General features: G+C 40.7%; 1 protein-coding gene across 4 annotated transcripts in view; it reads right to left on the bottom strand.

Moving 5' to 3' along the window:
- Positions 1 to 12,424, bottom strand: part of PRKAR1B (protein kinase cAMP-dependent type I regulatory subunit beta) — a 100,823-nt gene that overhangs the window by 37,464 nt on the left and 50,935 nt on the right. For all 4 annotated transcript variants that reach the window (XM_027803937.2, XM_055708726.1, XM_055708727.1 and 1 more), the window contains exons 5-6: positions 5,002 to 5,063; positions 4,207 to 4,253 (exon numbers count right to left, since the gene is read on the bottom strand). In XM_027803937.2, the coding sequence (XP_027659738.1) occupies positions 4,207 to 4,253; positions 5,002 to 5,063 (109 nt within the window). The remainder of the gene's footprint in view (positions 1 to 4,206; positions 4,254 to 5,001; positions 5,064 to 12,424) is intronic.

Genomic DNA, 12,424 nt, shown 5'->3' with positions numbered 1-12,424 from the left:
GTGAGGTTATAAGATTAAAATAATAAACAGGAAATCACTTTTATATTTAGAAATACGGATTAGAGATTTCTGCAAGACACATACTTTAGCAGGTACTTTCAACATCTTTACTGGAAACTATAATTTAAGCTCTGCCAGCTACTTTTTGGCGTACGTTCATATTGCCTGAGCAGAAAAGCTTCCGGTAGACAACTGACCTCTAAGACTTCAAACCTCATACCATCATCTGCCTAGTATAAACGTTACCCATCTGCGGGGACGGGTCACGGGTTAACAGTTCTCCTCAACCCTGAAGTGCTAAGGAGGCAGACTGCAACTGATAATGCTCTAATGTCCTTTCCCATCCAATGCCAGCTTTGGTCCAAGTACACCCGGTTTGTAGTATGCAGTATATGAGAAGAAACCCTCAGGTTCTCCAAGACCTACCTCTTCTTGATTTCTAAAAACCTTTCTTTTACCTGTGAAAGTCTGCGCCCTTTTCCGTTGGCCCACTGTCCATGCTGAGTATGTTTGCCAACAACAGGGTATCGAGTCTTCTTTGGCTGTCCATATTGATGCCAAGAAGGAAATGTACATTCATGTATAAAAGAATACTTTATTCTGTGCTAATGAAGCTTGTTTATAACCGAAGAAAGTGTAAGAGCTGAGGATAAAGTGTTATTATATTTTAAGATATTTTATTGTACTTCTAATTTGACTCAGATAATTTTTAAGGGAAAATATTAGAATGCTCTCACTTACTCTTTGGGGTGCCTATGCCAAAACTCAAACAGAAAATTACTTTAAATATTGCAGCTTTTTAAACTTAAAACACCACACACCAATTTCATTATTCTGGCTTTGTTAGCCGTTTCTGTTTGGTTTTGGTTGCTTTGTTAATAGATTATTATTCTTTTCAGTTTTGCCATGATTTTCTTCCAAGGGATGGGAATTTTATGACGGCAATTGCAACCTCCTTTATGTGTATCTTTGCACGTGTATAGAAAATCCAGGTGCTTAAGAGTAAGTTGCTCCTTGAATCCACCAGTCCCGGTATACCTGCCACTTCTGTGCAGATCATGGAAATGATGAAGGCACATAGCCTGGCCAGGGGTTAAAAGTCTCCGTGCCTATGCCAACACCAGCTGAACTAGGCAGAAAATGGCTTGAGGCTTTAAGTCTCGGGGTCAATTGTCTGCACTCCAAGTCGCTTTTTTTCTTGGAGAAGGGTGGAAGCATGCCAAAAAAGTCTCTGGCAAGGCTTAAATGAACTGCAGCTCGCTTACTAGCGGTCTGGATTTTTCTTCAGACAATAAGGATTTTAGCACTGCTGCCCAGAAAGTGGAACAACTCTTTCCTGGGGAGTACTATATATATATATATACACTATATACCCCATACCCATGGGGTCTGGGAGGTGCTGCCTTACGCTGGAGCAAGTTACTCTGCACTAACTGCCCTGGTACAGACTTCATGCTGTTGGGGGAATATGGGCTCACCTCCCTGCAGCTTCCCAGCAAAGGTAGTTAATGTAGGTAACGTCTGCATCTGTCAGGGTGTAGTTGCAACTTGCTCCTGGATGAGCAAATGTTTCTTGCACCTTCCACAGTTATGTTGAAAAGGATTTCAGTGTGTGTTTTGGCTGAAGACATAAGAAAAGCTTAGGAAGGAGTGAGCACCTAGCTGAGGAGATGGGGAGAGCAGTGGTAAGGTGCAGCAGGATGAAGGAAGGGGGATGCTGAAGGGGAACAGCATGAGAACTGGTCACAGAAGAGTTCTGCAAGACTTAAGAGGGTCAGGAGCTTTGGTTGTTTCTGGAATAAGCTCAGTCTAAAGGACATCTCTTAAGTCTTGTTAGGATGTATTTGTCCCACAGGTCATGTCAGAACACTGTCTATATGTGTGTCTGTCAGGATTACATTATTGTGGATCTGTCCATTTTGATCTGTCCTAGCAACTATACACTGATTTTGGCAACAAGGGGAGTAGGAATTAAGAATGCTCGTGAAATTGAAATCTACTCAAAGAAACCCAGTTATTTCATTCATCCCCTAGTAAATCTGCTGTTGGAAGTCTCAAAGACAAGGCAGGAAAAACGTTATACCCTATATCATACATAACTGAATGGAGGACTGCAAACCACTCAGAATATGAAGAAAATTTCTGCCTTGAACTCCAATACCGTAAAACAAAGCCATGCACCACGCTCTTCGTTTAGCAAAACAGTAAGTCCCACTGGAGTCAACAGAATTACTCACATGCTTAAAGGAGGAATGGTGCTTAGCTTGCCAAATCAGGGATCTGGGATAAAAATTTTCAAGAACATCAAGACAGTTTAAGAGCCTACGTGTAACTGCAATGCAGTGGCACTGAGGCCATTTACTCACTGTGGCATTTTTTCAAATCCTATCTCAGAAGCCTCAGGAGTCTCTGACTTGTTCTGGGAAATACAAGATTATTCTGCAAAAGACTTTCATGAACTCAAGAAACCATCAATGAAAAAAGATCTGGACATATGTCTCTTCTTGGGCCATTTGTGGTCGAGATGTTTTATGAAAAGATTTCAACTTTTCATAAGAAAACTGAGAACATCTGATACACAGCTAACATGATGTAGTAAAAGATATTTCGGAGTATATGCCAGGACATATCTGGGAAGGGAACCACGATGCCATCTCATCCAACAGAGGATACAGCAACTGGTGCTCTAAACAAGTTCTTCTCAACATTTGCAGAGCCACGGCCACCTCGGCCATTAGTGGCAACCACCAGTTACAGAAAATGCACAAACCACCTCATGCAACGGCTTCACAAGCAGGCACAAAACTGGGTAGGCCCTGTACATTTATTTTCCCCATTTTGTCACTGTTCTGTAAGAGCAATACGTCCATACAGAAGATTGTGATTGTCTTTTTGCAATTAACTGCAAGGGTTTCTGATATCACTCAGTCTCCCACTGTCCCTGAGCCAAATGCTGAAGAAAGCTTTCCTAAAGGTTTTGACTGAGGACAAATTATTTTTAAAGTGGATTAATCTACAACTTCAACATGTGCCTTTGCGTGTATTTGTGGGTCTGATTCAAAGCCAGTGAACTCATTAAGTCCAGTATCAGGCCCTAGCCAATTATTTTAAAATTAAATTTTAGCTCTGTTCTATAAATACTGCTCTTTTATTTTCTGGCCCTGTGGATGTGGCAATGTTTGCTAGTGAGAGGTATGCCTGATAGGAACAGTGAGTCAGACGGATTTCCTGAGGAGCAACTTCCACAGGCAGCGGCAGCATGTGAGGTTTCTCAGTTCCCAACAATACCAATTAGATGGTCTCCTGACACAAACAGACTGCTACAAAAAATAACTTTCACTAAAATAACTGTATGCCTCCTGCCTGGATTTAAAATACATCACTTTCTTCTTTAAATATGCCAAACAAAACTCATCTGGACATCTGAAAAGCAACATTGCTAATGAGCAAGCCTGTGCTATCTGACAACTGTGGATACGTAAGATGTGTGTAGAAAATTCAGTCAAATGAGGAACTTGTAGCAAAACTGCAAAAGTGTGAATTTCATACAGGATAAAAATGGTAAGAGGTGAATAGATTATGATTTGGAAAGCAGGTTCAGAAAGAAGCTTCTTTCCAAAGACTTGCTGATTAAACCACTGCATACTCCTCTAAACATTTTGTGGTCTAACAGATCACTTTAAACTTATAATAATCCTTGCTTTATTAATATGCTGCATTGTTCATTTATTTGGACCTAATTTTAAAAGCAAATTAAGGTTTCTAAGATGAAACTTGCTGCCTGAGGCTGTATCTCAATTTGGGAAAAAAACAAACAACACATAAGCTAAGCTAACTGATTAAAGAAAATATTTTCCTAATGGTTGATCTGAACCCTCAGGTGCATTCCAGCATGGTGGCCTGCTCTGCCAAAGACTGCACACCTCCAGGTGTGGTTAGGGTTCTGAAGATAATGTCATTTGCTTAGTTTTGATACCATATTTTCCTGCTTGGAATGGACAAATAAGCTAGGATGTAAAACATGCCAATTATAAAATTATGCACAAATGACTTAACACAACAAAAACAAAGTAATGAAACCAATCCTGGGAAACCTGTTTCAAGGAGACAGAACCACAGCACATTGTTGGATCAAGCTGTGTGCCAGAGCACACAATTTTATGATGCAGCTTCAAACTAAATATTATACTGTAAGAGTGTACTTACATCCACCTCGCCTTGGTCAATCACATAGAAGTTGTCTCCTTCATCACCTGGAAGCAAAATACAAAAGGTGATTGTTCCCTGAAGGTCTGCTAAACTACTCAATAATTTCCTGCCTCCGTATTTAATCCTGTACATATTTACACAGGTTTGTACACCAGATTACTTACAGAAAGATTCATTTTCTGAAACATCCTTGCCTATTTGCCTTCATAAATCACATTATCACTATGATTTATTCCTATTAATAACTTTTAATTGCATTAATGTCTCCCTTTCAATTGATTCAACACTTCATTCAGTGTAAACACACGAGGCTTTAATATAGCCTGAGGGTAATGAAGTACTCCACAACATGTGGCAGGCACGCAGGTAAGTTGCCAAGTGTGAGAACTATGATAGAGCACAATGAGGTGTTGAATATTCCCAACAACCATAAAAATATTTTCCATCTCTAATTACTCTCAGCTAGCCTGTGCCACCCTTATGCATTCTGAGCTGTGGTTTAGTTCCTATCTTTCGCTGAGGAACGAACACCTTAATTTGAAGTGCTATTTACCTACATTTAACTGTAGCACTTTGAAACCCTGGAGATCTACCAGTGTGGTTTTGTAGGAGACCTCTGCACATGTAGCAAAAGACCTGCATCCATGGACTTCCAACATAGCTGCACACTTAGATGCTTTCAGACTGTGGTTATTCTTCCCGTTAAGCAAATAGGGTGAAATCTCAAATGGAGAGATGTGAATTGTACAACCTTAGAAAATATACAAGGGAAAAAATGAGAGGAAGAATTACCCTGTTGTATGACTGTTTCTCCTGCAATGTGTGTGACGGGGAACATGGCATCAAATATGTCACTGGAAAAAAAAAGAAACATTTACTAATAAATCAGACCTATTTCTTATCTAGTCAGTAGACCCACCTTCATTGTTTCATTTAGCCTTCATTAACAGATTTTGCAGAAAAAGAAAAGGAAAATGTTAGTTGCAACTGGAAAATGAGCTGCTGCTTGGCAAGAAATCAAAATAACTAGTTAGGCACAAGCTGTGGTTTACAACTAAGTGAGACCATGATTCAGTGCATGCTATTTTGAAAGAATTCCTGAATTATATGCATATAGGCCACTTCTTATAGCACTGCACAAACTAGGCAGCCCAAGTATTTTATTGTCTGAGCAAACAGCTTTCAGATTTTCAGCTGCGATCAGTATGTGTCACAGCAGTAATTGCTAGATGCCTAAACGGGAGCTCTCCTCTTCTGAACATCTGGCCTCACATTTACAAGCCAAACCTGTTCCACAATACAGAGCACATTTGGAAAGGTAGATGGCTCTAAATTAATGTAGCATAAGAGCTGGCAGGAGATCGCGCTCATAGTGCACGAGAGGCAAAACTCTGAAAATCTTAGTGAGTTACTCGTGAGAAGGGAATTTGACCAATGCTACAGAAGAGCCTTGTGCTCATTAATCATCACTGAATTACACACCTTACTGTGGTCTCCAGCATACTGTCAAATATCCTTAAAAGGCCAGGCAGAGTAGTAAGGACGGGAACGCACCCTGCACCAACACTTTGGGCAACTTGCCCATATCCAGTCCTTTGTTTATTGAGGGAGACAGCAGGCTCTGTGGAGCCAGGGCTTCCTTTCCCCACATCAGATTTTGGGGAACTTATTTTCAGAAGCATGAACTGCACTGAGACGGGCGCTCCCTACCTCTCTTCCCCTTCCTATGCATCAGTCTCAAGGGCTAAAGGAAATAGCTCCCCGACACAAACAAAAGACAGTAAGGAGGAGTTGTTAACTAGTCTCTTCCTTGGTCTGGTCTGGGAATGGTCCGTCCAGGGACCACTGATGACAGCGACAAGATGAAAGGCTTCAGTGAATGGAGCAAAGTCCTCACGATCGTAATGGAGCGCCAACAGTGAGGAAACCTAACATTTTCATCAAAATAGCCAGAAGATCAGCAAACAAACCCATGCTACATTTCAATGCCTTATATGGGAAATGCATATTGTAAAATCCCATTATTAACCTATTTCCTGTTCAACTGTTCCAGAATTTATTCAGGCTCAGTTCTAGGAAATGTTTCACTCCTAAGTTCAAATTGGTCATGTCTTCCTCTTCAGCAGCCAGAATGTTTTTGCTCAGTATCACAGCTCTGTGTCAGCACCACCGGTAGGAGAACTGGGAGATATCAAACCAGGCACCTCCTGCCGCTCTGCAGTACCTGCAAGGGATGCTTAGCCCATGACCTATAATAAAATGTTCTGTTTTCCCCCTGTTGTTTCATCAAGCCCACCCTGTGCTATTCCTACTCACACTCAGGAAATACCTCCACCACAGATAAAAAGCCTGCTCAGAGGCTCTAAGGAGAAACCTCTTTCTCACCTCATTCTGAGCACCAATGCGAAGACCTATAATAAATTACTCTGAAAAGCATATGGATTGTATTCTTAAATCCACTAAACTTATTTTTAATGATCTTAAATGGGTTCTGCAGTTTCCCAGTTCAAGGGACTTGTCTGTTGGCAGAAGGCATCTGTCTGGTGCAGGCTGTGGAGCTGGTCCTGGGCCAGCCCTGGGTGCCCTCCACCTACAAGATATGGGTGAGGTTCAGATGAGATGGGGGAAACCACCACCATGGTAGGTGCCGAACTGGAACAACCACCAAGGGACCTTATGTCGATGAGGCAAGTTAGGCTGTTCTTCAGTAGCTCTGGGACCTGGAAATTCAGGCTCGTTTGCCTCCCTGTGGTTTCCCCTTGGCTGTGCCTGGGCACCTCACCGAGCTTTGAGAACAGCCCTGCAGCCTGCAGAAGATTTACTGGAGAAAAAGGGCACACTGCATGGCAGAGAAGAAAGTCTTCAATGCAATCCATCCAAAAATAGGCACAACATTGTGAATATCAATAACCAGACCAAAATGTGACTGTTCAAACAAACTTGGAAACCTTTTTTTTTTTTTTTTTTTAATAGAAATACAGAGGAAATAACTACCCTCAATTTCGCTCTTTCACCTTTGTTTTAAGGCTGTATTTTATTTATAACTAAACAATTGACTGTACAAACAGTGCCAAATAATTTATGTATAGCACTGCACCCGTCTCCAAAATGTTCCACGTTTCATTTCTACAATACCTTTTAGTTTTATCCAAAAAAACCTCTTTAAAACTCGCAGACTAAAACTTTCAGCCGACAGTGCAATGAACCCGAAGTCTATTAGCAGCAACAGCAGTTTTATACTAATATTCTGCTGTGTAGCAGTGTAGCAGAATGTTAGTGTAAATGTTCTAGCACCCCATATATGTTTTTCAGCAAAGACTTAATCTTATTAGACCAAGACTCAGATTTTTAAAGAGACCCTTGAAGAACATGTCATCAAACAGTAGTCTGAAATACATATGAACACACAGACACAAGGTAATCAAAGTTATGGTGCTGTTGATTTACATCTCCAAAGTGAAACACAAGCATACCTTTGATAAATAAATACATGTGATTAATAATATGACTGTCACTGGAAATACATCGTCATGTTTCTTTTCTACTAGGGAGCTATTGTTCTTAATTGATATGGTTAGGCCAAGGTCTCTCACAGTGATTAATGAGTCAGACTGTTTCTGCTTTTAGAGGCTCAATTTGAGATTCATTAAATAGATCTCCAATGATATGGATCAGCAGGCAGCCTCAAAGTTTCTCAACCTACAAGTCTGGCAGCCAAGAACTGGGACATTCAGAATAAGACCAAAGAAACCCACCCTTCTGGAAATTATCAGTTCCTAAAGTACCAATGGTCTAAGGTCCCTGTATGAAATCTGGCTTTTGATTTAATTCAGACTAAGTGTAGAATCTGTCTGGACATTTTTCTTACTGCCTTTATCCTGTGTCTGAAATAAACAAAAATGTCAGAAGGATCAATATACCAAAATACTTGGAAAATTTGAAAAATTTGTTCCTGACCCAAGCTAAAACCTGAAACTACAATAAACAGACATATTTTCCATCTCCCCAATAAATATCTGATGACCCATATTCAGTTTCAGCCATGTGTCCTGGGTCTGTACTATATAGAAAAAACAAACTTTAAATACTGAGTAAGTTAAGTGGCATTTGCTAAAGGCATAAACAATATGGCCAAGGCCAAAAATCTGGCCTCTTGTTTTTTCCTTTACCACGCACCTGGCTGTAAGTCATTCAAAATCACTCTCTGACCATTACAGTAAAAAAAAAAAAAAAGCCCTTACAAATACAGTGCTACAACCATCTCGCCACCAAGCAGAGATTGTAGCTATGTACTCCTAGAGCTCTGCAAAAGTAGGGCTGTATTTCCTCAGTTTGAAGGTTTTGTTAAATAATTTGTGTGAAGCACATGCATACACATTCCTAACAACCAATTTTTTTTTTAAGCACAAGTAGGTTTTTTATTCCAGCATAAACAGAAAGCCAGAAAATCAGTAAAGTCTTCACCAAATGTTGAACTACCATAATTTCATCTTCTGTCCGAGCTGCAGCACCAAGAACACAGCAGCCTCTGTCTTCTGCCCCTGCACCAGCTATTTAACTGTTGACACCAACCACGCTAGCAATGCTGGGCACTAAACTGATATGGAAACAGTTTGATTTTTTGCCAGGATTATTATGATTGTGCTGCAAATGAGAACTGCTTAGAGGGATTTCCTTATTTTGTGGAAATGTATCACTTGCCCTGTTTCCAAATGACTTGCTCAGGTGATAGAAGAAGAAAAGAGGGCACCTGGTATTTCAGCTGTTGTTTCATGAGACCGCAGCCAAGAGAGATGCACCGCACCCAGCGTGTCCCGGGCTCAGCATCAGTATTGGAGGGCTCCTCCTCACTATCTCCAGAGCCAAAACTTTTGAGAGGCTTACAATTTTCTCACAGCTTCCCTACCTACTTCCAGAGGCCCTCTGTCTGGTTAGTCATGGCACTGGGAGTCAACCATTTGTTCCCATAGGAAGGTACCAAGGGCAATTTTTGGCTTGGAAGTGTAGTTGCAGGTGGGACTGTATGTACCTGAATATGCACACTTGGATCCAAAGGGAGACACTAGCAGGACATTACTAATGTTTCCCAGGGGGATTTCTGCACATTAAATTATTTGTTAAGTTTTTTGATACTATCATTCAAAAACAAATTACAAGAAAAGATTGCGAGCAGTGTAGAACATACAGAGAACAGTTAACTAGTCCAACAAAATGAAACCAAGAAATGCGTTTAGACATGAAATCTCTATCTATTCAATCAAAAAATACCACCTGTCTTCTTAGGGAATATCAAAATTTAAAAGACTTTTTTAAAAAGGTCAAAGATATCAAAGGCTTGCAACAAGTTTTAACACATAAAGTGTCTTCCATGAGTGTACAGGAGAACTGCAAACAACTGTGATCAGAGCTGAAATCACAGGGGCTGATCCGCTGCTGTCTGTCACCTGCAATGACTTCTGGCCACCTGTCCAGGTTGAGCCAATTCCCTTCTCATACAAAGAAAGAAAATTCCACTCAAATCAATGACACTGCAGCTATTTAGACCAGAAAAGAGTCTACCACAGGGATTGCAAAATAAATATGATGAAACACTTTGCTGCTTTAATTCAGTAGCATTTTATAGACTGCATTTGCCAAGACGCAAATGACTGTGTTAAGAGGAAGCCAGGGCAGGGCCAAGGGTTTCTCTTTCTCAGGAGAAAAAGTGAATTATAAAAATAAATCATCTCATCTGCTTTTACACCAAAGCTGCTTGGAGTCGATGTAGTATATGGGATAGAAAAAAAAAAAATGTGCACTGTAGGTAATATAGCGCTGGCAATGGGCAACCAAGAAGGAGCTTGTTAAAACAAAGAGAGAAGGAGGATTCCAAGCACTTTCAGAACCAGACCATGGCAATGGCCAAAATAGGGAAACTATGTAAGACAATTTATCAGTTTCACAATCAGATTTCCTTCCAGCCCTTGCTGTGCTGAATGCATTGCAGGAAAGGAAAACTGGAAGAGACAGAATGTATACGTGTTAGGCAAAAATGGAAAATCCTCGTTCTACCTGCAGGTTACAATTTGTCAAGAGTTCAATCAGAACAATTGCATTGTACAGGCAGACTCAGAAAGCCTTCAGTGTGTGCACTATACAGAGTTTTTTCTTTTGCTGTCTCTCTAGGAAAACAAAGCAAGCTCTGTATTGTTGAGGATAGCTTTAAAAGATATGTAGCTGCTCTGGCATAATTTAAAAAAAGACACATAATATTTTCTCGAGGTGAGGCTGCCCTAGCAGGAGGATTCCAGCATTTTAAACCTCTCCTACTTACATATCTTTAAAGTTTAGTAAACAGAGTTGATAGTAACTCCACCTTTCTTTAGCTGTAGCTCTCATATTGAGGTACTATTTTAAGATTTCTAAAGGTGGGGGTGGGGGTGGGGGAGGAGATTCTTCTCGTGTATGTCTAAGATTTTCTTATGATTCATTTCCAGAAAAGATAACAACTTTCTAGCAATTGTTCTACCAACTGCTTCTCCTGCTCTGTAAGGACGAAGAGTGCAGAATTTAAACCAAACTGGCTTCAATTAACATCTTTGTGGTGAAGGAATAAATGCAGTGCTTTACCACTGAATAAAATGCAAGGGCCTAAATATAAGGCTTCGATCCATACTGCTTGTTCCTAGGAATGCTGCAAGTCCTTGCTGATGTACAATACTGAAACCACCAAGAAACTATTACTACTATTTACTGACTACTGAGAATAAAAGCAATGCACCCAGGTAAAATAAAAGACTCCTTTTTTAGAAGTATTTAAAATTAACAGCTCCAAGCTTACAATTGCTATAATCAAATATGAGGTGTCGCAGGCATGTGCCTAAGAGAGTCAGTACTGAAGCCTTAACAAAAACATAACCCATCTACTTCTGTTAATCTATTTTCTTGTTAGGACAGCGACAAATTTAGTATAGCAGCATACAAAACTATTAACAATTGAGACTATTTAATTACTTCATCATAATGGCCAATGTTTAGTTATTATTACAATTAAGACATGCATTAATTTTATTATAATGACCATACAAGTCTTTGAGATGAGACATAAGAAGACATTCTGAATGGCAGGCTAACATTAGGATCCATGTCTAATTCCACAACATTTATTAAGTCACAAGTCCACATAACTAACCGACATATGAAACAGAAAGAAATAAAAAATTGTCTTCCATTTCTGTGAATTATTTCCATTTTTACTGTTTTATGAAGTCCTTTTATAAGTTCATTAATTATTACACCGAATCAACTGAATCTGACTTCATGAGCAAAGCATCAATTTATTTTACAGACTCTAGACATCTGTGTGTCAATGGTTCACATCATCTTCCACATGTCAACAATCATTTTCAAAGAGAAAGAGCTTCCGCAATGCCTACTACAATATGAGATAAAAAAAGGGGCCAAGACTTGAGGCTCAAGAGTGACAAGGTCCAGTCCCACACCCTGCCCCACCACTTTCACCTTGGCCTGTTTTCCTTCCATCCACCTCTCAGAAGCATCACTTCATTCAAAGTCATGCTGCCGCGGCCTTGGGGTACCACACTTGTCCAAGAGGCAGGGCTGAGTGGAAATGTAACTCGGGTCCATCTCTCACCGTCATCTCTACGAAACCTTTCACAAGGCTGAGGGAAGGCCCACACTTCCTTCAGCTACACTCAGTTCCAGACCCACCAGTCCGTTCACAAAAGAATCCCAGCGGAGAGGCACACGATGGATGCTGGGAGGTAGAGGAGGACATTACACAACGTCCATGTTAAACCGCGTATCGCACTGTGTCCAACGCCAGGCTGCAGCCACACAGCACCCCTCTAGCAGACCCAGCCTAACACCGGGCAGCACTCCAGTCTTTCAAGGCAGAGTAGTTTCGTAGGTTTTTATACTTTGTAGCTCAAGGACAACTACAGACTGGGCCGTATCAACAGCAGTGTAGCCAGCGGGTTGATTATTTCCCTCTGTTCAGCCCTTGTAAGACTGCCCAGAGTACCATGTCCAGGTTTGGGCTCCCCCATACAAGAGAGAGATTAACAAACCGGAGCGAGTCCACAGGGGCCACCAAAATGGTCCAGGGCCTGCAGCATACAACACATGAAGAGAAGGTGGGAGAACTGTGTTTATTCTCTTATGAAAAGACAATCAGGGAGATCTTATTGCTGTCTACAAGTGCTTAATGGGAAGG

The sequence above is a fragment of the Falco cherrug genome, chromosome 4 (genome assembly GCF_023634085.1).
Source record: "Falco cherrug isolate bFalChe1 chromosome 4, bFalChe1.pri, whole genome shotgun sequence".
NCBI lineage: Eukaryota > Metazoa > Chordata > Aves > Falconiformes > Falconidae > Falco > Falco cherrug.
The sequence above is the reverse complement of the archived record's forward strand: the minus strand, read 5'-3'. Positions and strand labels throughout refer to the sequence as shown.